Genomic DNA, 25,662 nt, shown 5'->3' with positions numbered 1-25,662 from the left:
CACGCTCTAAAATATATTCTTTTTAAATGTCTGGGTAAAAAACTAAAACTTTTTTCCCCTTTGAACAATATATATATATATATATATATATATATATTTTTTTTTTTTTTTTTTTTTTGGAACAGTAAACATGTCGGGCTAAATAATTAATGTCTTCATTAGTTTCAAAACATGGATTTCTTTACAATTTAAAACTGCATCTTTGGATATTTTTTTTCTGCTGGAGATACTGTTGTCCTAAAAAACAAAATTGTAAATAAAAAATCTTACACATACCTTAGGAAAGGTATTACAGAAAATTGTGGATGTTTTAAAACCTTGACTTTTTCAAACCGCTGTATACCTTAAAAACTGTTATTATCCCATGCCTAATTACTGATCCAAATTATATTGAATTGCAGTGTATTGGTAACTTTCAGGATTACTGTATGTCTTTAAAAAGTCACGGCATTAAACATTTAATTTGAAACATTAAAAAAAAAAAATCTTCCTCAGTGTTTTTTGTTGTTTTCTAGTACAAATATCTAAATGACATCGAGGTAATCATTTTGTGATCACAGCAGCTGTGGTTTCCCAGTGAACTTTGGTATTGTTGCTGCTGCTACATCTGAAAGCATGTGAAAATACCATATTTAATAACATGCTTTTACTCAAAACTCACTTCACAACTTCGGTCGTATGTTTGGGAAAAAAATAAAAAACTTTCTGTGAAATTGTTCGGTAGTCATGTGATTATTAGTCACACTGAATCAATGAAAGTTGAAATGAAATGTTTACAATAAAATGTTATAGGGTTTCTTCTTCGTGGCATATTTTGGAGTTTTTGCACAATAGCGCCCTCCGGCTTTTGGAGATCATCACACAACTGTGATTTCCCTGCCAGGATGTCCAAGACAACTACAGCTTTGCTATGTAGTGTTTGCTATTTTATTTTGGTTAATCATCCAGCCCTACTCAGCATGCATTTTTAATGTTAGAAGGTGCATGTGAGTCTTGTCACTGTGCATTTACAAAAAGAGAGCCTACCAACAGAATCTTCTGATTGTCTATGGTTTTGTTTAATTTATTTTGTGTTGTCTCTGACACCTGACCAACCAAATATAAAATTCTGGATTGACCAATTAGCTAGTAGAATTAATTGTTCCTTAAAATATTCTAAAACAGTTCAGCACATCATGTTTACTCAGTTTCAGATCAATTGTTGTTTTGCCTGTAATCCAAAGCTATTTAGTGGATTGTTGATGTACTGTATACTGTATGTATCTGCGTATTTGTAATGAAGTACTTACTCAATTAAATCTCTCTGATTCAAATTCTAATTAGCTGTATTGGCATGACTGACTTGCACAGTATTGCCAAAACATTGTCCATTACATGAAAATGAATAAAAATTTATTTAAAAAAACAAGATAAAATAATAATAAATATAGCAAAATAATAATAAATATTAGGGATGCTCCGATTGATTGGCCGGAGATTGGTATCGGCCGATAATCACATTCAATGACTCGATCGGTACTCGCCAATCTGGCCGAGGAAGATGCAAGTGCGCACCTGGGTTATACAGATAGCAGCACTACAACATGTGAGGAGGTAAATGATGTATGGGAGCATGAGCGATCGCTGCGCATGCAGCTAAAATATATATACAGATGTGGTGCGACCTCTGTTTATACAGTTTATTAGCGCGAGTGAGGGTCTCTTTGTTGCAACCATTGAATATCCAGTGTTTTGAGCTGTTGTGACACGAGCGGAGCAATCTCTGTGATTGGTCGGCTTGGTATCAATGACGAGTGTGGATGGGACCGACAGCCATTTGAACCCGTTGAAGCTAGTGTTTACAAGTGTCGAGTCCTGTGAAGGAGCTCCACATGGATAGTTTTGTTTTGTGTCTACCTTATGATTAAAGTTGTTGCCCATCCGCCGGTTCCTGCCTCAGAATGGACCAGTTTGAGCTTCTACATTAAGGTGGCATTCAGAAAAAAACACCAGCGGAGAAACTTGACACAGAGGAACATTAAAAACCCCCTGCCAGCTAGCGTTTTGGACGTGTTACAAGGTCGCTCTGGCCGCCCTGGCGACAACGCTGTCTGCCTTCAGCTCCGGCGGCGAAAGCGTCACAATTCTCTACATTGATCTCGTATTTTAAGGGGCTGTTGCAGCATATCAGTTACATTCCTGCAAAAATCATGCTTTCTAGTGTAAAATTGTTGCGCACTTCTTAAATTCATTTAACAATGGAAGATCACGTTGCATGTGGTGTGGCTTTGCTCCACTTAATTATCCAATATGTGTCAACATGTCTGAAATATTCTGAAGCAGCAATACTGTTTTGTACTGTCGCATGAGATTCTCGCTTTTTTAAAGATAAACATATAACATTACAACATTAAAGCATATCAGTAACTTATTTAATGCATGTTCCTGTTAGAAAACATTGTAAATAATTGAAAATCCATCGACCGTAATAATCAAACCCTTGGGAACAACTGTGGTCGGAACCAAAGTTCACAGGTCGTGTTCTGTGAACTCCTCTCAATAGGTGGACTTCGCCATTATGATTGCTTGCCGCCGAACCGCGTCATAGCTCATTACCATAAAGTTGACTTGATTTCAACTCTCCTCGACGCTCACACCGGCGAAGACGCGCCGCGCTGCTCCTTGACGCTCCTCGCCACTTATCGCCGCTTCTCGCCGCTGGCTCTCATTAAAAATTATTGACTTCCGGCTACTTTGACGCTCTCGCCGCTTTCAGTGTGAACGTACAATTATTGCAGAGCTACACAAACAGCACGCAGAAGTATAAATGCATGACAACGTGCAAGGCATGCGCCGTGGGTCACACCGATCACTCGACGCAGAAGTATAAACCAGGCTTAAATAGTTATGAGACATGTTTTAGATTATATGCAGTAATAATAATGTATAGGATTATATGAGGCATCATTAGTGTATTATCTTAGGTAAGGAGAGATATTCACTTAAGTATCATACTTGGAGGAAAAATGTGCTTCGTGCAATAGCAAAGTTACATAAAGCTTGAAGCATCAGAATTGGTACTCTGTATCGACCGATCACCATGACTAGGAATTGATCCTAGTCAAAAATCCTGATCGGAGCATCCCTAAAGAATATTATAAAAAAACATGAAAAAATATAAGCTATAATAATGGTAGAAATACAACTACTATTAATATTAATGATGATAATAATAATAACAATATTACTACTAATAATAATAATCATCATGATCAAAACTATAATAATATGTATATGATCTATTCAAAATAAATTCATTAATTGTATAAAAAAATGGATAATGGTTTTTATAATGTTTTAAAGTGCGTTTGAAGGTCTTTCGTTTTCTCTCTCTGTCAGCTCCAGCAGTGTCTAACTGTACTCGCTCATGTATGACTCTGCAAATATTCCAGCATGACGAGCTATTAGTTGTGGATTAAAGCCGGATGATCACTGGCCCGCTCTGTCCACAGTTAACCACTTACGCTCCCGCTATATCATCACACCTCATGCCAAGAACATTAGTTGCAGAAATAGAGGAGAAAAAAAAAAGAGGAACATCTGAAAATTAGTCAGAAAGGCAGACATCATGGAAACTATTTCAGCAGGGAATGTAGGAAAACAGGATCATGTGGTAGAAAGCTGACTAACTCAGACATGTACGACAGCCCGGCAGCCCTGCATGCAGTAGATCTGAGGGCCATGAGACAGTGAGTTTATACTGGTTTGTATTGTGCCGTCTGACTTCTTAATAACGTGACTGATGGGTTTTTGTTGCTGTTGTGTTTTCAGCCTCACAAAGACGGTGGAGATTTCTGGAGAACAAGGGCCTTTAGGAATACACGTGGTGCCGTATTGCTCCTCTCTCAGCGGAAGGTTAGTACAGCAAATTTCCCATTTTTCCGTGTTCACACACACACAAAACACACTTTGGTGATACATGTCTTTGCTAAAGCATGTTGACGTGCGCTGGAGAAATCTGAAGCTCCACTGCAAACATCCAGAGCTTTGTTTGTGTCTACATGTTTTTGTTGCGGGGGATTATGGGAATGTTCTGTGCTGCTCTGTTAGTTTTGAAGTGATGAATCAGAATGTTGTAGCTTTTAGTTCAAGTTTTTTGGGCTATCTTTATACTAGCGTATAAAGGTAAGGTTGACAAAATAAAGTTTACTGGAAATATTCAAAGTGGCTTTGAATGGAAAAACTGGCTAAAAGTTTTGCTGACTCATCTTATGCCGGTTAGATTCACTCTTAAATCATCTAATTCATTTGACCCTCTCTCCCATCTGCAAATTTTATTTACAATTAATATTTTTGGTTATTTTTACAATTAAAATTTTTGGTTTTCATTACAGAACAATCTAAGGAAATAAAATATATTTAATCTTTTTTATTTGTGTTGTTTTTTATGTAAATGTTGTAGAATTAAGTGAAAAAAAAATATTTCAAACTCTTTCATTTCAGTTCATGTATTCATTCATTCATTCTATGGCATTAATTTTTTCTTTTAGGAGTAAAAAAGGTACAAACAAGTCATAAATACATTAGAAAAAGTTTTAATTTAACAAAAAACAATATCAACAAGTAATATTTCATCAAAAACTAGCCATAAATGGTGTATTGTGTGTTCCCGTGGAGTACCGATTGAATGTACCCATTTACCAATCTTTATTAATCGTTGTGGAATCTCAGAAAGCAGTTGTTGGTGGATGTGAAGCAAAGGTAGGTGCCGGATTTTGTGGCTCTTTTGCCCCCATAAGACAGGTCAAATCTACACCCACCTCAAATTTCATTGATCACCAACTTATTATTAGAATTTTTTTTGTGATATTTTATTTAAAACATTTAAAGGGGGGTTTTGTCAGCCAAAAAAAAAAACTGAGGATAGCACCATGCCATAGAGGGTTAAACTTCTTTTTTTAAATTTTGAATAAAAACAATTAAAATGTGCATTAAAAGAGAGAGTGTGTGTTGCTGTGTTCATCTGAGCACTGCAGCTGCTGTTTGGAGCGGTCAGCAGTAAATACACACTCAGCAGGGCTTGAGGATCAGCATCCACTGCTGGCTCAGGCAAACTCAGCAGCACACTTTGTAAGGTCAATGAGCGGGGTTAAAAGTTAAGCACTTCAGCGGCTTGAGGAAAGCCAGTTATGAAATAGAAGGTAGATTTTAGACTCAAATGATACAACCAAAATGCTTTCTACTACATGATGTAGTTTTCTTGACTTTCAATTTCACATAATCATTTGTATCAGTATGCTGATTTGGTCCTCAAGAAATATTTCTGGTTTTTTATCAGTGCTAAAAAAATCAGCTTTTTAATATTTGAAAGAAAATAGGATTAATTTTATGATTATTTGATAAGCATATTTAAGAATAACCACATTTATTTGAAATATCATTGGTTTCTTTGCAGACCTTGTATTATTTTAAATTCTGATTTAATTCAATGAAATAATACTGTTTATAAATACCATTCCTTCAACCCATCCACCAATTATTTATTTATTTATTTATTTATTTATTTATTTATTTATTTATTTATTTATTTATTTATTTATTTATTTATTTATTTTTATTTATTTATTTATTTATTTATTTATTTATTTATTTTTATTTATTTATTTATTTATTTATTTATTTATTTATTTATTTATTTGTTTGTTTGTTTGTTTGTTTGTTTGTTTGTTTGTTTGTTTGTTTGTTTGTTTGTTTGTTTGTTTGTTTGTTTGTTTGTTTGTTTTTATTTATTTATTTGTTTATTCATTTATTCATTTAAAATATTATAGATTTGTAAGATGAGCTGTAGATTTGGCCAGCATATTTCTTATTGGCAGATCAATATTTAGTGGCTAAATTATTTGAAAAAGGATACAATAGGAGTAAAGTGGCACAGTTATATTTGTTTGGTGTTTATGTAAATCAAGTTTAGTAATAGCTACAGGATTTAATATATATATTTGATTTTTTTTATACAGAATTAACCTTTCGTTTACAAATTTTGTAAAAAAAAAAAAAAAAAAAAGGTTTGTTAATAAATTTGTAAAATATTTAAATGTTGTTCTTGAAATTAGTATGAAGCATGGTGTGGTGATACTTTCCTACCTGTAATATCTCAGCTTTAAAATACATTATATAAATATTATATATATTTCACAGTTTTTGACAAGAACAAAATTACTGAACCAAAATGTGGTTCTGTTTTTGACTTCTCTTATTTGTCCAGCTTAGACTGTCTATCGAAGGTCACAAAGTCTTCAGAGTGCAGTTACCGAGTACTGTATCTTCATCAACCTACAGTATGTGGAGCGGCTCAGTTGATGAGCAGATGTTTTCAGGCTTGAGCGTCTCACTGTCTGACATGCAGAAAGTCACTCTTTGTTTCTGACTGAATCTGAGTCATCAGAGTGTCACGAGGAACTGGAACTGTACTCATTTCTTCACCCTAGAGCCATCAGATGTCATTGTATGCCTAAAACCGCCAGTGGGGAAAAGTTACATGCACATGACTACCAATATTATATGGCAAAAAGTACCATTTTAGTATCCGTGTCAACAAAGTAATGTCTAGTTCCAAAGAAATTATTAGTAATCGAGTATGATGCTTAGCCAATCCAGGACGCAACACTCACTTATAATAATAATCCACTATCACTCATGGCTTTTAGTGCCTTTTATATCACTTTGACTTCCATGAATCCTATTCTTTTATGCATCATGACTAAAACATATTCAGTGTATAGAATTACAGTGATTCTAGATGTGCGGGTACATTTTTAGTAGTACTGGTATACAAATAGTAACACAAATTACAAGAAGTTATTTCTAAAAATATAATGTTTGCATAAATATTTAAGGACATTTTGTCCTGAAAATATTACCTTAAAGACTTTCACTGTACATGTTTTTGTCTCTGCCTCTAGAATCATATATTCTGGAGGCAGAGATGCCACACATGAAAATCAGTTAGACTATTCCAAGATAATTGAAGTTATCTTGGAATAGTCATGTCTGATTTGCATCCCTTTTGTGTTTACTCTATTAAGTTATATTAACACTTGAAGCACGTGCTTGAAACATCTATTTTCTGTATTATTTGAAATTCTAGTAATGAAAAACAATAAATATTATGTGTATGTTCCTACATTCTGGTCAACTTTTACAAAAACCAAGTCTTTGTTGGTTATAAATAGAACTGATAGAAAACTTCGTCACTTGAGTTAAGGTATAAAACAGACAACACGATTTAAAAGACCATTCAAGGTAGTTTGCCATTTAAAATGCTGATGGGCACTGGTACAAATGACTTCTTGTTATGGTTGCTTTTACACAAAGGAACTCTGTATTGCTTCCCCGATGGCAGTGTTTCACATTCAACATCATTTGCTATTACTTGTGCATTCCTAAAACCCAACAACTCACAAGTTCACTAAAGTGATGCATACTCTTACACCAATAACTTTGGTGGCAACTTTGAAAAGACTTTTGCTGTAATTTTATCTGGCGGGAAGCTATTCTTAGATATTATTTTATTATTAACTCAGCAATCAACTATGCCTCATTCTCTTTGTGCCGATAGTTTATTGCTTTTTTTTTCAACTGTGTTACCATGATATTTCAGTGAATTTTCAACACAATCTCATAGCAATTCAGAACTTTTTTGATTTAGTGGCAAAATCTTATGAATTAGTACGATCTAATTCATACAATTTAGTGTGACGGTTGGGTTTAGGGGCGGGGCTGGGTGCCACGCCTTCTTTTTAAATTTCTGCGTTTTAGTATGCCAGAACTCGTACGAAACTGACAAAACGTAAAATACTTGCATTTCCTTGAGAGATCAGGCTGGAATTTTTCATTAACTTTCTAGAATCAATAACAATGTTGCAAATGCATACAATTCTGTCTTGGATATTAAGTTTATTTGTATAGCCCTTTTTACAATAATTATTGTTTCATTTAGGGATGTCCTCATCAGGTTTTTTGCCCTCGAGTCCAAGTCATTTAATTTTGAGTATCTGCCGATACCAAAATCCGATCCGATACTTCTATAATACATAAAAAAAAGACTGCAGACCTACTCACGCTTTTTGTGTCAAGCTGCTTCCGTGTTCTACTTTGTTGGTTTTGTCCCGGGAGGAGCACCACTGCCGTAAAATGCATCTCCTCTGAAATGTGCATATATTAGCTGAAATCGATAAAATAATAATAATAGATTTATGACACTAATGAGAGTGACTGAGGTGAGTTTCATGATTGGAACCCTTCACTTACAGAAGATAAATGAATGAATAAATAAATAAATACATTGACTTTAAATACAATACCGATGAGATTAAGTAAATTGTTTAATGTGTGGTTTAGTTCAAAACAGCAACAGAAATTTTATGTGTTCAATGTAGCCTAAATGTATATTTAAACCCTACCAAAAAGCCTAATTTTAGGCTACACTACAGTCAATAATATTACTTTACATTTATTTGTAAACCTAGTGCATTTAAAAATGCGTTTAACTTCTTGTCCTTGCTTTATCCATCAAAATAATAATAATTTTACTTTTTAATCAGTTAAGGCCTTTGATTTTTTAAATATTTTTTTTAAATGTAGACTGAGAATGTTAATGAAACTCTATGAGGGGGTGCGTTTTGCAGCTGGAGTGCAATTTCCAGCACAGCAATAGCATCTCTGCAACAAAGTGACGTCATTTCGCACAACGTTGCTATTTCTGTGTGAATTAAAAAAAGGGGTCTAACTCTGTGCCACCGCATAACTATAGATGTCTTAAAAATAATGAGAATATATATGTAATGAAGTTTAAAGAAGAAGGAGGCGGAGAACCGATGAACTTTTAAATAATTTAATAATGAAAAAATAAAGCAAACAGATGACAGCTCCTCACGGACAGACTGCTGTCAAATTGAAAGAAAAAGCAAAACATAAAACGTCCAGACCTGGTCCTCTCTCGTCTAGAACTGGCGTCTCCACCTCCTTTTAGCTTCCAGGGCTCCTCTTTGAGACTCAATGCAGGTGATGCATCCAGGTGTCTCTGATTATCTCACTCACGCCATCTGCCTCGTACGCCCTCATTGCTCTCGGCCCTGCCTCACTCGCCACAATACTTATACAAGTCCTGATCGGGAGGTGACGTTCGATTCCTATCGAGTATAAAACCACGTGATCAGACTTGATTTCTGATCACGTCATCGGATCTTGACATCTCTAGTTTCAATGTAGCTTTACAAAAGGTGCACATTATTGTATTACAATCAAATTAAGTTCAAGTTACTATCAAATATAAGTGATTATATACAGATATATTAACCTACGATTTTACAGCGTTAAGGTGATGTCTATGTGTACATGTTTAATAAAGTGTATTAAGTGTATGTGCTGTCCTCGAAGTGCCATGTGGTATCTGTGGTTAACATCTTGAGGTAAAGTACAAGCTGGTGGAAAAAATGTCAACTGTGTTATTGTCAACTCTTTTAGTAGTTTAAAAAGAAGAACAATAAGTTAAACACAATTAGTAACAATGTCACATTTAAGCATTTTGCATTATTTAACATTTATAATGGAATCAATTTACTATACATTAAGTTTACTATACATTTATTGTATATCATTTCCGTTTAATGTATTGACAATGCTTGAAATTAACCAGCAATTATGCCTTGTTTTTACGTTTGGTTTTGTCAGAATAATTTTAATAACAGCAGGGACTTCGAAAAAGAAAAAAAAAGTCAGTGGCTGGGGATGTGGATATTTCATTGAAAATCTGTTACGTGCATTTAAAATACAGCCAAAGGTAAATTTGAGCCTGTGGCAGTTCTTGTGTTAATAAAGACAGATTCCTCCCTGTAGGATTGAGCTTTTCTCTCTCCGTCATCTCCCACAGGCCGTCACCTCCATCTGTTTCCTTTAGACATGCCGTGCCCCCTCGCTCTGCATGTCAAAGGTCGCTCCATCTTAAGACCACCATAATATTCTCCAAATGCAAGTCAAGCAATAGCGCAAACAGGGCTGTTATAGCTGATGCAGAGTGGATTCATGCCGAGTGGAGGCCTGTGGCACATTTAACAGAGGGGTGAAGAGATCCTTCCTGAGCATTAGCAGGTCACACTGTCACGTCTTACACCAACACAAGTTTAATTCACTCCAGAACCTGTTGGGTTTTTTTCAGATTCCACACCGCTAATCTGATCTCAGGCATTAGTGGAGAGTTTGTCCACGTTCTTGTTTTTTGTTATTGATCGTTTTGTTTAGTCTAAAGGTGATAATAGCAGATGTTATTAGTTTATTTTAGAGTTTGAGAGACTTCTCTTTTGTGCTAGTCGAGTAGGATATTTGTAGATTTGTAAGATAATGAAAATGGAGTTTTGGCTAAATGCGAAATCCTGAGTTTCGGAGTTCAAGAGAGTTTCAATTAATACTTTATATCTATCTATATACATTAAACGCACACAGTATATAATATATGTTTAATAAAAAGGAACCACGCAAAAAAAAAAAAAAAAAAATTATATATATATATATATATATATATATATATATATATATATATATATATATATATATATATATATATATCTGCCAACCCTTGGTGATTTTTGTGGTGTCAATAAATAATATTTGCCCATGTGACTTTTTTAAACCCTTTTTTATTGAGAGTTAAATTCCTGTTTTAGAAAAGTATGATTTAGTAATAATAATGATAATAATTTTGATAATAATAATAATAATAATAATAATAATAATAATAATAATAATAATAAATATATTATAATTATTATTATTTTTTTTTTTTTGCGGCATTGTACTTTTTTATTTTATGAAGATTGAAAGATTGCAATTGATTACATTTATCCAAATCAACAGTAAATAAAGTTAATTTAATCAAAATAAATTTATAGTAATAGTCACAGGCTCGCACAGATCGCAGGAGTTATCAAAAACCAGATATTTATATATATATATATATATATATATATATATATATATATATATATATATATATATATATATAAACATTTACAACTGGAACATGGCACACAGGAATCACAAGGAGGTTGACAATACAGTACCGGACAACAGGAAACAGAACAAAGGGGTCACATGACAAACAAACACGCATGGAACACAGCACAACATCACATGATATAAACACAAGGACACCAGACTGTGACAGTAATAAATTTGTAAGTATTTTTCTTTCAAGTAATTGCTTTTCATTTGAAGTATTCAATCATTTGTTCGTTCATTCATTCATTCATTCATTGAAGCCATGCTTGGGATCAATGATTATGAAGCGGCATGGTGCAGCATCTCTCTTGAAATTGCCAGTAAGAAAGCTTGACCAATTGCTGGAATGCATGTAAAGATGAGTTCATAGTAAGGCCACATAGCATTTTCGGTTGATCGGAACTGCAGCTGTAGACATGTAAATGTTTTTTAGTGATGTCTAGAATGATAAACAGGCTGATTTTTATTTAAAATTCTCATTTTTTGTGCTCCTGCTGTGAGCTGCTTGTCAGCAGCACTAGACGAATATAATTTTCTATACACTTACCCAAAAACCTCAACCTTTATCCCACCAGTCAGTTATCATCTCTCTGAGAAACCCATTTCAGTCCAGTGTGTTTCCCCAAATGTCCATCTAAATTTCTGTACGCTATCTTCCACAGTTGGTCCATGCCTCTACAGGACTGCAGTCCACTGTAATATATGAATGTGTTGTTCAGTGTGAATGAGCTTGTGCGCAGCGCCCGCGGGTGAAGACTGACGGATTAATGCTTGTCTGCCGATTCTGCTTCTGCTTTATGAGTTTCTCCTGCCTGATAGTCTTTATCACTGCCATCCACAGCACTGCTGGCTTGTGTTTCGCCAAGCGCTCCATGAATGCAAGTTTTGTATGGTGCTCAAGAGAGCGAAAGAAAAAAAGACAGTGAAGCAAAATGTAAAGCCAAGGGTTTTCTGTTTTTTTTCTAGTAAAATGAGATAGATAGATAGATAGATGGATGGATGGATGGATGGATGGATGGATGGATGGATGGATGGATGGATAGATGGATAGATGGATAAATGAAAAACATTAAGTAATTACTGCTATTGACTAATAATAGTACGCTCTTAATTATAATAGTACATGTTAATAGTACACTGTAAAAGCAATTCGATACTGTGCACGGTAGTAAATGTGTTTACATCAGTTCACATGAATTTGTATAACCGTGTTGTTGTTACATTCAGGTCGAGGACAACAGAGATTAGGATCCGCATGCAGTTTATTAAACAGAGTAGTCAGGCAGGCAATGGTCAAACAGGTACAAACTGAAGCATATGGGCAATCTAAAGAGCCTATTCAGAAACAGATGTATGGTCAGGACAGGTGGCGAAATAACAAAAACAAATAAACAGAACACAGGGTCAAACACGGCAAGGCTAAACAAGGAAAACGCTTCCTAATGCTAACAGTGAAAAAACAAGACTCAGCCAAGAAGTGTGTATGTGCCTTTTATAATTCTGGTAATCATTCATTCATCCATTCATTCATTCATTTTCTTTTCGGCTTAGTCCCTTTATTAACCCGGGGTCGCCACATTGGAATGAACGGCCAACTTATCCAGCATATGTTTTACACAGCGGATGCCCTTCCAGCTGCAGCCCATCACTGTGAAACATCCATACACACTCATTCACACACATACACTATGGACAATTTTATCTTAACCAATTCACCTATAGCGCATGTCTTTGAACTTGTGGGGGAAACTGGAGCACCCGGAGGAAACCCACGGCAACATGGGGAGAACATGCAAACTCCACACAGAAGCGCCAAATGACCCAACAAAGGCTCGAACCAGTGACCTTCTTGCTGTGAGGCGAACGTGCTACCTAAATAAATGATTCTGTTCATCAAGGCGGCATTTATTAAATGTAAATAAAAAATGTTGAATTGTTAAATACTTATTTATTAAATAATTATTTATTACTTATTATATGTAGTTTAAAATAAAATTATTACTTAATTATTGAAATTATTACGTCATTATTGCTTTTATTACTGTTACCATTAATATTAATAATAATAGTCATAACAATAATAATAATTAATATTAGAGTGATTTATGTAGGATCATGTAACTCTGAAGACTGAAAATTCATCTTGAAAATCACTGGAATAAATTCTTAAATGAGATTATAAACCACTTTTGAACAGTTATTTTCTAGTCCAATAACATTTCACAATTTTATCTTTTTTTCTGTATTTTTGATGAAATAAATACATCTTTGGTGAGCAGGATAAGCTTATTTTAAAACATTTAAAAATCGTACTGTCCCCAAACTTTAGACCGGTAGTGTATATGCTTGTTTTTATACACCCTGTTGAATGCCAGCCTCTAAAAACACACTTTAAATATTCATCCTAGTCCCATCATTCATCCCAAAATCAAGATCAGTTGAATCTCTTACTACTTCTTAAAGTTAAATTTGCAGGTATCTTTGAATATTCTCATATTAACATTCATAAGTGAATCTGGAACATAAATGCATACTCTTTTCCTCATTTTAGCAGTTCAAAGACTCCACACTATAATGTTCAACACTATAAAATCCACACAGTTTTCGAAGTACGTTTTGTAATTCTTGTGTAACTACTATGTAATTGCTGTGTAATTATTGGTATTTGTCATGTGCTGTTGTTTTATTATGTTACAGTGGCGCAGTCTGTCATGGTCAGTTGCTGGCTGGTGCTGTGCTCTGTTTTTGCTGTTAATTTATGATTTGCTCTATTTTTCTCAGGCCTCTGGGTCTTCACATTCGAGGGGTGGAGGAGAACAGTCGCTCCAAACGGGAAGGCATCTTTCAGGACGATGAGTGTATCGTTAAAATTAATGATACTGAATTAATGGACAAGTCTTTTTCACAGTGAGTCTCAGAGCTGAAGGCTTTCTGCTCTGCTTTCTCTGTCACCACTTCCTGATATCCTTTCCTTCCTGTCGTGTTACTTAGTTTTAAGCTCTATCCTTTCATTTCATGGTTGTAAAAACAAGCAAGTGTCCATTGTTGTGCTCTGTTTATGGCTATCAACCCCGGACTGGTCTCAGAAAATCAGAAAAAAACACTGGACCCATGGTGTCAAAGCCCATTCAGCAGTCATGGTCATTTGCTGAGCTCTGTTTGCTGTGTGTAGCAGACCTCCGGAGCATTACTGCACACTGCCATGCTGATTACAGATGTGCTACCTGACCCACAGATGGCAGGATATCAGAAATGATTTAGGGTTTGGGCTATTTTTAACATATCATTTTAGATTTGGGCCTGTTTCAGTGGGCACAGCATTGACTGGCAGTTTTATCATTTAGTTTTACTATCATTCCTTTATTAAGGGAGACGTACAGTATAAGCCCTCCTGTGTTATTTTAATTATTTTTCAAATATTTCCCAAGTGATGCTTAACAGAGCAAGAAAAAGTTCACAGAATTTCCTATAATATATTTTTTTCATCTGGAGATACTCCCCTTTTATTAGTTTAGTTTAAATAAACATATTTTTTTGTTTAAATAAACAAATTTTTGATATGATTTTTTTGGGGATCAAAATTATTAGAAATTTATATTTTTCCGCCTGATTGGCCACAATACAATCCACTGTTGTCTAATGACTTGCCTATTTAACCTAACTTGCCTTATTATCCTACACTGTAAAAAATTTAGCCAGTACAACAAGACCTGCTTTTAAAAGTGACTGGTATCCGATTGTCTGCATTTACACAGCATACGGCAAAGGCGCAGGAAAGGAAAAAAAGAGCGGGCACTGACTGACAATAAAAATAATGATAATAAAAATAAAAAAGATAATAAAAGAGCACTCTTTTATCAAATCCTGTTTTTAGTGTGTTCGCAGGTTTTTTTCACAAATTGTTTTACTATAGTTTATGACAGAAACGTTCTCATTTAGTCATCTTCTTAAATCTAGTAATTTTAAACTAAAATTAATTTTAAAAGTAGGCATTTTAATGTAGTGTCCATGGCGTGATTTTATGCACGTGACGTATGCCACAGTTTTATATTAGTTGGTTACGTGGCAAATTTTGCACGCTCTCTCTCTCTCTCTCTCTCTCTCTCTCTCTCTCTCTCTCTCTCTCTCTCTCTCTCTCTCTCTCGCTATCTTCCTTAAATACTTGTGCTACATGTCAATATAAAAGCTTTTTAGTCCTTGTGTATGAAATTTAAGGTTTGGGACTTTGCTGAAGTTTGTTCTAAAATGAAATCGTCAGAGTTTGCGTCATTCGCTATAGTTTTAATGACACACGACTCACATTGATAGCTGAAAATTCAATCTAACTGCTTACACTGCAGATATGAGGACACAGATCCTTTTTATATTGGATAAATTTCCACATTTGAAAAAGGCTTGGATCTGATTTGAGTAAATCGGAATCCATTTGATTTTTTTTTCCTGCTTACTCGTACATGGACCATATCCGATCTGTGCCATAAGGGAGAAAAAATAGGTAATTGAGTCACTTAAACCATGCAGTGTAAATGCAGCCAAAGAGTCTGTGTGAATGAGGTGTCTTTATAGTCCCAGTTATTATTCCATCATGAGCTTCCAGCTGTGTTTGTGTAATCTGCAAAAACCAGAAACTGGTTCTTCTGTTTGAATTATAGTTTGAGCATTTGATTTGTCATTTAATTATTGCAGGATTTTTTTGAGTTGTTCATGAAAATTAAATATTAAATACATTTGATTTCTTATTTGAGAATGCTTTTTAATTTATTATTTGATCTTTTTAGGCATTTGAATTTACATTTTTTTATCCAAATTAAAATGTAATTTTAATTAAAATTTTGTTAGGAAAAAAAAACTTCCAACAACAATATATACGTATGTATATATATATATATATATATATATATATATATATATATATATATATATATATATATATACATACAGTTGTAGTTGTACTGTAAATGTTTACAGTAAAAAAAAAAAAAAATGAAAAAAACTTGATCCTTGTTTACTTTCGTTTCTTTCTCGTGTACTCAACCTGTGGGGGTGGGGCGTGTTAGAATAGTAAAATAATGTATTATTTCCTACCAATTTCCAAAAGAGTTTTTTTTGTTCCCTCAACTTCAGACATTTTAGGTCAGTGCAAGTGAAGTTTTCAAAAGTTGAGTACACGAGAAAGAAACGAAAGAAACATTTACATTTAACAGTTTACAGTACAACAACAACTGTATATATATATATATATATATATATATATATATATATATATATATATATATATATATATATATACTATTTTTGTTTCACTTAGATACATTTGGTCCATGTTATGTTTAAATGTCTACAAAGAGTCCATTTGGATAAAAAAAAGACTAATAAATATCATCTTTTAGGTACTTGCCATCGGGGCATTTACTGCAATCCCAGATTTTGCACACACTAATGTTGAATTTATAATTGAATCAGTTTGAAAGCAAGGTCTCACTAAAGGATCAAAGAATGTACTGAAAGTGCAGCGGAAGAAAACCTCTCAAATTTTAACATACAATAGCTCCTCGTAGACTTAGTTTATCAGTTTTCGTCCTGCACTAGTTTGGTCTGAAGTCTTTGGCATACCTGTTGAAACATTACCTGGGTTGTTCTGTGGTCGTCATGTACATTATGCATACATTACATATACACATTTGTGCTAAGGAGAATTACTTCTATCCAGTAAAAGGTCACATTAATCTTATTAGACTCAGGATGGATGGACGGTTTTTAAATTAAATCAGTCAAGCAAAAATGAAGGAGGTGGATTGCTTTGTCATTTGTAATGCGTAGGACTCATTAGTCATAACCCCAATTATGCTGTCAGAATAAATGTCAGAGCGAGTTTTATCTAAGCCAAGACTATTCAGCGTATTACAATTTCCACCTTTTTTTTTTTTTTTACTTTCCAGGTTCATTTGTTTCATCAAACATCCTGCAAATAATTATAAAAAATTGATTGTCTCTTAATTGCTTTTTCTATTTCTTGCGTCCCTTATCTCTCCTTCCCTCTGTCTTTTACCAGAGCTCAGGAAGTTTTCCGGCAAGCCATGCGTTCGTCCATCGTTCGTTTAGAAGTGGTTCCGGTCTTTAATAAAGAACGCTTTGAGAAGAGTGTGATCAGCCACCTGTTCAACCCAGAAACCCCTGACGCATCCGCACGGACCAAAGAACCTCCGCCGCTGAAGGTGAAGCCCATGGTGAGGCCTGTAGAGTCTTCCGCGGGATGGCAAGCAGAATTTCAGGAGTCCAGCAGTAGTCTTGAGAGTCGATCTTTTGGCTCTCCATTACCCATCAGCCTCTCTCCCACACCCAGAGGCAAGAGTGTTGAAAGCTCCATCCTGAAAAACAGCCTGGCTCCATCGCCTCTACAGAACCACAACAAGAAGGGTGGAAAGAGACTCAAAATCGACCTTAAAAAAGGTAAACAGTTGGGAAACATTTACTGAAAAAAAGGAGAAAATTGAAATATGTGTCTCATTTTTTGAGAAACGTAAAATTTGTAGCTCACGAGACATTTCGTTGCACGTTTCAATTGACAAATCTACTAGAGGGCGCTTTCGAAATTTTTCCAAATCAGAAATGTGTTCCTTAAGCTGCGTTTTGTTGTACATTTCAGATATACGTCTTTCTTGTAATAAGTCAACAAAAAGTCAGGGTTTGTCGAGATCAGTGTCTTTCAACCACGTTCCTGGAGGACCACCAACACTGCATGTTTTTGATGTCTCCTTTGTCTGTTACACCCATCACAGGTCTTTCAGTCTCTGCTAATGTACAGAGGATCTCAATCGGGTGTGTTTGGTTAAGGAGACATGGAAAATGTGCAGAGCTGGAGATCCTCCGTGAACGTGGTTGAGAAACACTGGTCTAGATCATCTAGATAAGTGAACTAGTTACCTAAACATTTTCATAAACCAAACCAAAAGAGCAAACATAAGAGAAAAGTGTACTACAACCATGCAGTTTTACCTTGATTTTTATTTTATCTCTTTTGTGGAACCTTGTTTCACTGTGCTCGAGTTCTCAGCATCACAAGTACATAACCGTACAATGTGAGCTACCGAGCAAACTGACCACACCAGAAAAAGTTGTTCGTATGGAGATGGATAAGTGCAGCAAACGTATTCAATTAGAAATCGTTAAATGTTTAGTGGTATTTATGTGATGTTGCACAAAGAACTGCATGACAATAATGTTTTAATATTTGATAATATGTCCCTAAAAGGCCCAATCCCAGTTCTACCCTTTAGCCCTTCCCCTTAACTTTCCCAGTTTTCTTTAGATTTCTTTAGATAGATAGCCGTTGAAACAGATTTTCCAAGACCACACTCGAAACCAAGGGGTTCAAAAATTTCCCAGAATACACAAGCTACAATAGAAACATTGTTGCACACGCAAGTCAGGAGATGCACATTTTTTTTGTCATTATTGTACATTTTACAATAATGACCCCCCCCCCCCCCCACTAAATTTCACTTTCTACATCTGTCACTCGATGACACTCGAATACCCTGTCAGAAAAGTCTAGTGGCTAGGAATGACCTTTAACAGTGTCTGGTATAATGTTAATGTTGTTTTTGTGTGTTTACATATGGCCTTGGTGTAAATGCACACTACAGTTATGAGCTTATTGTCACATTATATCACTATGAAAACATGATGTATGCCTTCAGTAAAGATAATGCTTTCCTGAAGATAAATACCAAAAAAATAATGCAACTGGAATAACTGCAGCAGTGACCGCCGTTGTTCTCATATGAAGTAAGCTTGCGACGACTTGATGACATGTGCCGGTGTTTTAGTGCTGTCCCAATTTTTAGGGGTAAATTTTGAAGCCCTTCCCCTTCACACTCTGTTTCAAGGGCCACGGGGGAAAACAATTGAATTGGGATTGGGCCTAAATATCATTAGTGTGAAAAAGAACATAGGTTGTTGGCATCATGCTGCCCCCTAGTGTTCATTGAAACTGCAGTCGAATGTACAGTATGTTGAGATTCAGTACGTTTTTGTGGTTTCATAAAAATTAAGGCTAAAACACATGTCCATTAAGCCTGTGTTGTTTACAACATTATGGTTTGTTTGAATGTACATTAAATCTGTAAGAATTTCCATTTTCTATGCAAAGTTGGTATTTTATTTTCCTACTGAACAGTTTAAGAGCTCCATTAAATGTAACAAACTGTAATGAGTCTTATTAATCTCCTTCAGTTTAACGTTATCAAGAATTTTGGAAAAAATGAGGTCTCTTTCATGTTCATTTTGTTGTGGTTGTCCTTGGTTCCCATTTTGAAAATCCCAACATTCACAGTGCATCAAAACTTTCATTACCAAAAAAAAAAAAGCACGGCTATTCATGCTAGATCTTTTAAATGAACGCACATCGATTCTCTCCCTTACTCCAACATTGCTCAACTTTGTAGTCGATGGTTTTGGCAGTCTAACCAAATGAATGAAGCCATAATTTCAGCCTGCAAAATCTATTAAGTTCTTATTGATTCTGCCATTAATGATGATATAAATTCATCGCTGGAACAGAAAAGTGCTGACCGTGAAGCGATTGTGCTAAATGACGAGCATAAAATTCCAACTGCACGCTCCAGCTGTGCTCATTTTTTATTTCTTTTTTTTCTTTTCTAACAGAGACTGACTTCCATTTTTATTGTTCTGTGTAGTCTGATGCAGAGCGTGTAAAAGAAAAACCACTGTCCACTCTTTAGTTTCTTCACCCCAACGCTCTGTCCATCATTTTATCTGTGAGCTCAGGGACAAGACTGGAAATATCCGCCCCAAAGACGAGCCTCATGTCAAACGGGGGCTATAGCCTGCTCTCTAATCTACCTATCAGTCACGCTGACAGCATCAAGACCACCGTAAGAAGCAATATGCACAGGTCAAGGCGGCAGCGCAGTTTAAATGGACCACCACCTGTGCTAGACAGCAGTCTCCTCTTTTAATATCTTGCTTTTATCTGGGCTGAAAGGAAAAATGGGAATGCTTATTCTTTAAGATCTGATTTTGGATGTCAAGCTCTTCAAAAGTCTTTTAATGGCTGTTAATGATGGTTCTATTGTGGGTCAGCTTTTTCAGCTTAAAATTAAAGTCAGATTTTTTTGGCATTATCCTTTTCGCTTGATTACTTGATTACAGACCATCTTTGGATTATGTCTTTTAAATCCATGCTCTCTGATGACTCCTTCACTCTAGCAGCGTCTTTGTAGCTGCCTGTTGCTCTGGGTGGAGATCTGCTGCAAATGTATAGGTATATACAGGACGATTACAACCGACCTATGAGTGAGCTGAGAGAGGATCATGTGAGCTGGTGCTCCTATTGGCTGTTGCTCAAGAAAGTCACTCTTCCTTTGCATAAAGTTAAAGGATTCTCAACTTTGTTGCTTCACGCCCACCTGGTCACCAACGATCTCTGTTGTTCGCGTAGACGAAGGTCGCTGGAAGTCGCTTACTCTTCCTTGAAATAAATTGCTTGCCTCTTTGCTGCTGCTAGTCGCCCGTAGTGTCAATGAGGCTTGACACTTTTGAAATGTACTTTCACTTTCTGAGGTCAGGTGTCTCTAGTCTCAGTCTGGCACCAGGATTTCATCAGGTCTTCATAGGCCTAGTGTTCCTGACAGGCCCCAAACAGACCCAGCCATGAGTGTACTTTTCTGATGTGTCAATGAGTCTTTAAAGGTTCTGTAAAGTGCTTTGAAATGTACATTTTTTATTCAGTGTTTGACGTAATCACAACTGAAAAATGGAGAGAGGGTGGTAGAGTTGTTCCTCCCCTTAAAAAAAAAAACATCCAATAGCATTTTATTTTATCACATCAAATGAAGCGTCTTGAAAGTGGCTGTTCTTATCAGATACTAAAAGCTTAACATGTTTTGTACTGCACTTGCTTATAGATGTCTTTGAAGACTAACATACTGATAATAACATGATTTTAATTTCACTAAACCTTTAAAGTTTGAGGTGTTTATAATACAGCTGCGGGATCTTCAAATAGTTTCTAGCAGCATTTTGTTTTGGAAACCGAAGGCATAATCATAATAGTATAGACATAGAAAAAACAGCATAAAAAACCAGCAAATAATTTTTTTGTATTGGGCGTCACAGTGGAGCAGTGGGTAGCACGATCGCCTCACAGCAAGAAGGTCGCAGGTTTGAGCCTCGGCTGGGTCAGTTGGCATTTCTGTTTGGAGTTTGCATATTCTCTCTTCGTGTTCACGTGGATTTCCTCTGGGTGCTCCGGTTTCCCCCACTGTGCAAAGACATGTGCTGTAGGTGAATAGAATAAGCTAAATTGTCAAGAGTGTATGTGTGTGAATGAGAGTGTTTGGATTGTAGCTGGAAGGGCATCCGCTGCCTAAAACATATGCTGGATAAGTTGGCAGTTTATTCCGCTGTGGCCACCACAGATTAATAAAGGGACTAAGCCGAAAAGAAAATGAATGAATTAATGAATTTTAGCTTTTACATGAATTTTAGAGCATTAGTTCATTTACAGTACAGTGTTGCAAAAGGTTTGGTTGTCAGTAATTACATCTGTGTCTTACAATATTTGTGCATTCATTTTAAATTACTAGTGAACAAACATACACACAATTTATATATATTCTGAATTTTATGTTAGTACAGCAATTACTTCAAGTAAATCGGAGTAAAAAGTGTTTAATAAATACAGTAATTTATATAGCTCATTTATATAAAAACAATTTGATGCATGGAATTTGCTAGCATTAATTCTAGTACTGTATTTGCTAAAATATTCCTGTCATGCAATTGCTTTAATGGTGCAGTATGTAAGTTTGACACCCAGTGGTTAAACTAGGTATTGCATTCCTGGATTAAAACAAACGCAAGCGCAGGTTGCCAGAGGACCAACAGGAGCAAGTCTGACGATCGAGCCTAAAGGCTGATTTAAATTGTGTTCTATATAAAAGCAACGGCATGCAATAGAAGAAATATTTTCCATATTAAGAGAAGCTTTTGTTCTAACCAACACCTTGAATTGATCTATTAGAAAAGGCTTCTATTTCTTGCAGCTGAAAAACAGAAAACTGACAATGATCACCTCAGGTACACCTTATGTGCTTTATTCAGTGTTAAATGATAACAATGTGAGTTTGAATGCCATTTTACATGACATTTATTGCCATACTACTAAAAGCAGCAGCAGATAATTTTCCTCAGATCTTAAAAATAAAATAATCCTTTGAAATTGAACTTTAGAATTCTACGAACTTTAGCATCTACATTTAATAATGTTAAAGAGGGTTAATATGTATTATATTATAAACCTTACCATTTTGTGAGTGAGTGCATATTCTCTACTTCTAAATGGCTGTATTAATATTTCTGTCATGTTTCGTCTGGTGCAAACAGCCAAATTGCTTATCACTGCAAATATCTTCACGTAGCGTGTTGTTTGGGCACAGTTTTCAATGTAATCTGCTCACCTAATGTTTATGCTTTTAATGTTTATATTATTTGCCAATTCATAACCTCGTGTGGAACTCTGAATCTGCGTCTCATTTTGGAGTCTTCTACTGTCCACCGGAGGTTGCATTTCGGTCACGGACGCATGCTTTGAGAGCCTTTCTGAATGAATTAATGAAATACGTGGTTTTCCAGCAAGGCAACTCAGGGTGCTGAAATATAATTGGCTAAACTGGCATTGGGCTGGTTAAAAGAACCAAAACAAAGACATTGTTCGGCACGTAACGCACATTTTCAAAGCAGAATATCTGACTGTTTTTCAGATAAAGAAGAATTTTCACTTGGCATGTTTCTTAAATGTCTACAAACATATTATGGTATTTTTATGCTTTAGAAGAGTCAAAAACTTGCATACAGGACCTTTAATATGCAATATTTTGGTCAACTGAACAAAGTTTAATAGTGGAATTTACTACATTATTTTTGACCCCTAGTTGAACATTTTGAGATTTCAATATGCATAATGAATGAATGAATCAATCAATAAATCAGTCAGTCAGTCAGTGAATCAAATAATAAAATGACTTACCCTAAACATTAAATGTTATATTGTATGCTTATTCAGGGTGTTTGTGGGGTCTTAAATAGTATTAAAAGTTGATAAATTAATTATCAGAAAATTAAGGCCATTAAAAGGTATTAAAAAGTCTTAACCACGTTTTTACAAGGTCTTAAATTTGTTCAAGCATTGTCTAAGGCATTTCACTCCAAAACAGCATAAATATATTTATTTTCCTCCTAATATTAACAACGGCGTGCTCGCTCCACTCGATTGGTTCGAGCCGGGGCATGTCCGCCCAAGCTCCTCCGTCCGGGTGATGTCACATAATTTGCAACAAACGCGGGAAGGTGATGTGACGCTTTCCACATGTAGCGAAACCGTAGAGCGAAACACACGGCAAAATGGGAAAAAGTAAGTTTGCGTACTCCTGGTTGGAAAAAAAACAAGTTTAAACAGTGGCTGAAGCCTGTCGCTGAAAACAACCACATAATTTATTCTTTCAAGCTTTGTTTCTTCCAAGCTTATCTGAGTTCTGTTGCATGGTTGTGCTCCATTGATTTATTTAACTACAACCGTTTAACAACTGTTAACCATTTAAATACTGATTAGAACTTAAAGTAGTGATGAGGTCTTAAAATATTTTGAGAAGGTCTTTAAAAAGTCTTAAAAAGGTATTGAAATTACCTTTAGGATTCCTGCCTATACCCTGTTATTTTTTACAGGTGTTTTACTACTATTGTATTTATATATTAAATAATCTTGATAATTTTTCTTTGAATTTATATATTGAGTCTGGGAAGAGAACAATCTTCATACATTGCTGCTGACAATTTGGGTAAATTGGTGTGTAACTCTGTTTAATCCTGATCTCTCTCTCAATCTCCACTCAGGTCCTGAAGGTCTGGGCTTCACCGTTGTGACAAGAGACTCCTCTGTACATGGCCCAGGCCCCATCCTTGTCAAAAACATCCTACCCCGAGGAGCTGCTGTCAAAGATGGCCGCCTTCAGTCAGGTGACCGCATCCTAGAAGTGAGTATTTGTGTTGTAATAAGATTTTATGACTGCTTCAGATGGGAAAATCACAGTTGTTTTGCATTAGTGTGTACTGTATGTGTTTAGGAAATTCATTGAAACTAATGTTTTTTGTTCAGGTGAATGGTGTGGACATCGCCGGACGCTCTCAGGAGGAACTGGTGGCCATGTTACGCAGTACTAAGCAGGGGGACAGCGTGTGTCTGGTTGTGGCCAGACAGGAAGACATGTTTCTTCCTCGTGAGCTGGTAAGCGTCTTCTCTCCTTCTCCATCCAGTGTATCTAAAGCAGCGCTGCACTCGTCACTCCTGTGGTAGTTGACATTTGTCTTATTCTATCTGCTGCTAATAAACTTTTCTTAAAGTTTCTTCTACTCTTGGTCTGTTCTTCTTTTCCAGTTCTTGAATTGCGTAAAACATAGAAATATACAAAATAAACAACATATTCATGAACACTATACTGTATGTGATTTGGTTGGCTTGAGGAACAAACATCAGATACTAAACATCATTTCTTTTATCTTGTCTTTTCTTTGAGTTTGGTGACTTTTAAAATGACCTCAGCATTAGAATCTTTTTTTTTTTTTTTTTTTTTTTTTTTACAATCTTCACTCAACAATCTTCATCTTTTTTTTCATATTTTCATGAAAGCTGCACTCATTTAGGGTACTAGGGTTTTCCTTCAGGTCAATTTTGACCCACCAGCTATAAAATCTTTTTTTACACCACAAAAACCCCAAACAAACACACACACAATAAGAATCTGCAGCTTTATGAATACTGTCTACTGTCTTTGGCAATTCTGCAGGTGCTTTTAACATTAGAAGGTACACTTTATTCAAAAAGAAGCGTTTCCTCTGATTAAACTTCGATAAATACTCCACACTGATGAGAGAAAACCAACACATTCACAGAGTTTGTAATGAAGATGATGTTGTTTCTTCATGCAAAATTGATTTGAGGCTTGAAATTAAATTTAGCTACTTTATTTTAGAGGTTTAGGAAAGAAGGCTCATTTTTGACCCAATGAGTAAATGGTGTATACAAAATTCTAGGACAACAGGAGGGTTAAGTTGCGTGGGTATATTTTTAAGCATGGTCAATATTGATTTTCTTTTATGCTGAAAAGCATTAAAATATTAAGAAAGTATCATATTCCATGAAGACATTTAGTAATTGTATTACAGTAAATACAGGATATCAAAACTTATTTTTTGATTAGTAACAGCAATGCTTAGAACTTAACCTGGACAGCTTTAAATGCAGTTTTCTAAATATTTTGATTCAGATTCCAGATTTTTTAAATAGTTGAATCTCTGCCACATATTGTCCTATACTAACACACCATGCATTAGTCGGAAGCTTATTTATTCAGTCAAAGGTCACAGATGCAGTTATATAAACCAACAAGAGAACAAAGTAAAGTTACAATATGTGTCTTATGAAGTTCAGCTTAAATGAACAATTAAATATTTATTTAACATTACAATATGTCAGTAATAAAATACTGGTTTATCAAATATACAAAACCCAGAAGGTCACTCATTTGAACTTTTATGCACATAATTATT

At 35.3% G+C, this 25,662-nt stretch overlaps 1 protein-coding gene across 1 annotated transcript in view; it reads left to right on the top strand.

Annotated features, from left to right (window-relative positions):
- The window catches only part of pard3bb (par-3 family cell polarity regulator beta b), a 641,621-nt gene that overhangs the window by 183,019 nt on the left and 432,940 nt on the right, over positions 1-25,662 (top strand). Inside the window, exons 7-11 of the mRNA XM_056465228.1 lie at positions 3,811-3,894; positions 13,816-13,941; positions 17,087-17,484; positions 23,950-24,089; positions 24,212-24,340. Of these exons, the coding sequence (XP_056321203.1) occupies positions 3,811-3,894; positions 13,816-13,941; positions 17,087-17,484; positions 23,950-24,089; positions 24,212-24,340 (877 nt within the window). The remainder of the gene's footprint in view (positions 1-3,810; positions 3,895-13,815; positions 13,942-17,086; positions 17,485-23,949; positions 24,090-24,211; positions 24,341-25,662) is intronic.

This window comes from Danio aesculapii, chromosome 9, assembly GCF_903798145.1.
Source record: "Danio aesculapii chromosome 9, fDanAes4.1, whole genome shotgun sequence".
Lineage (NCBI taxonomy): Eukaryota > Metazoa > Chordata > Actinopteri > Cypriniformes > Danionidae > Danio > Danio aesculapii.
The sequence above is the reverse complement of the archived record's forward strand: the minus strand, read 5'-3'. Positions and strand labels throughout refer to the sequence as shown.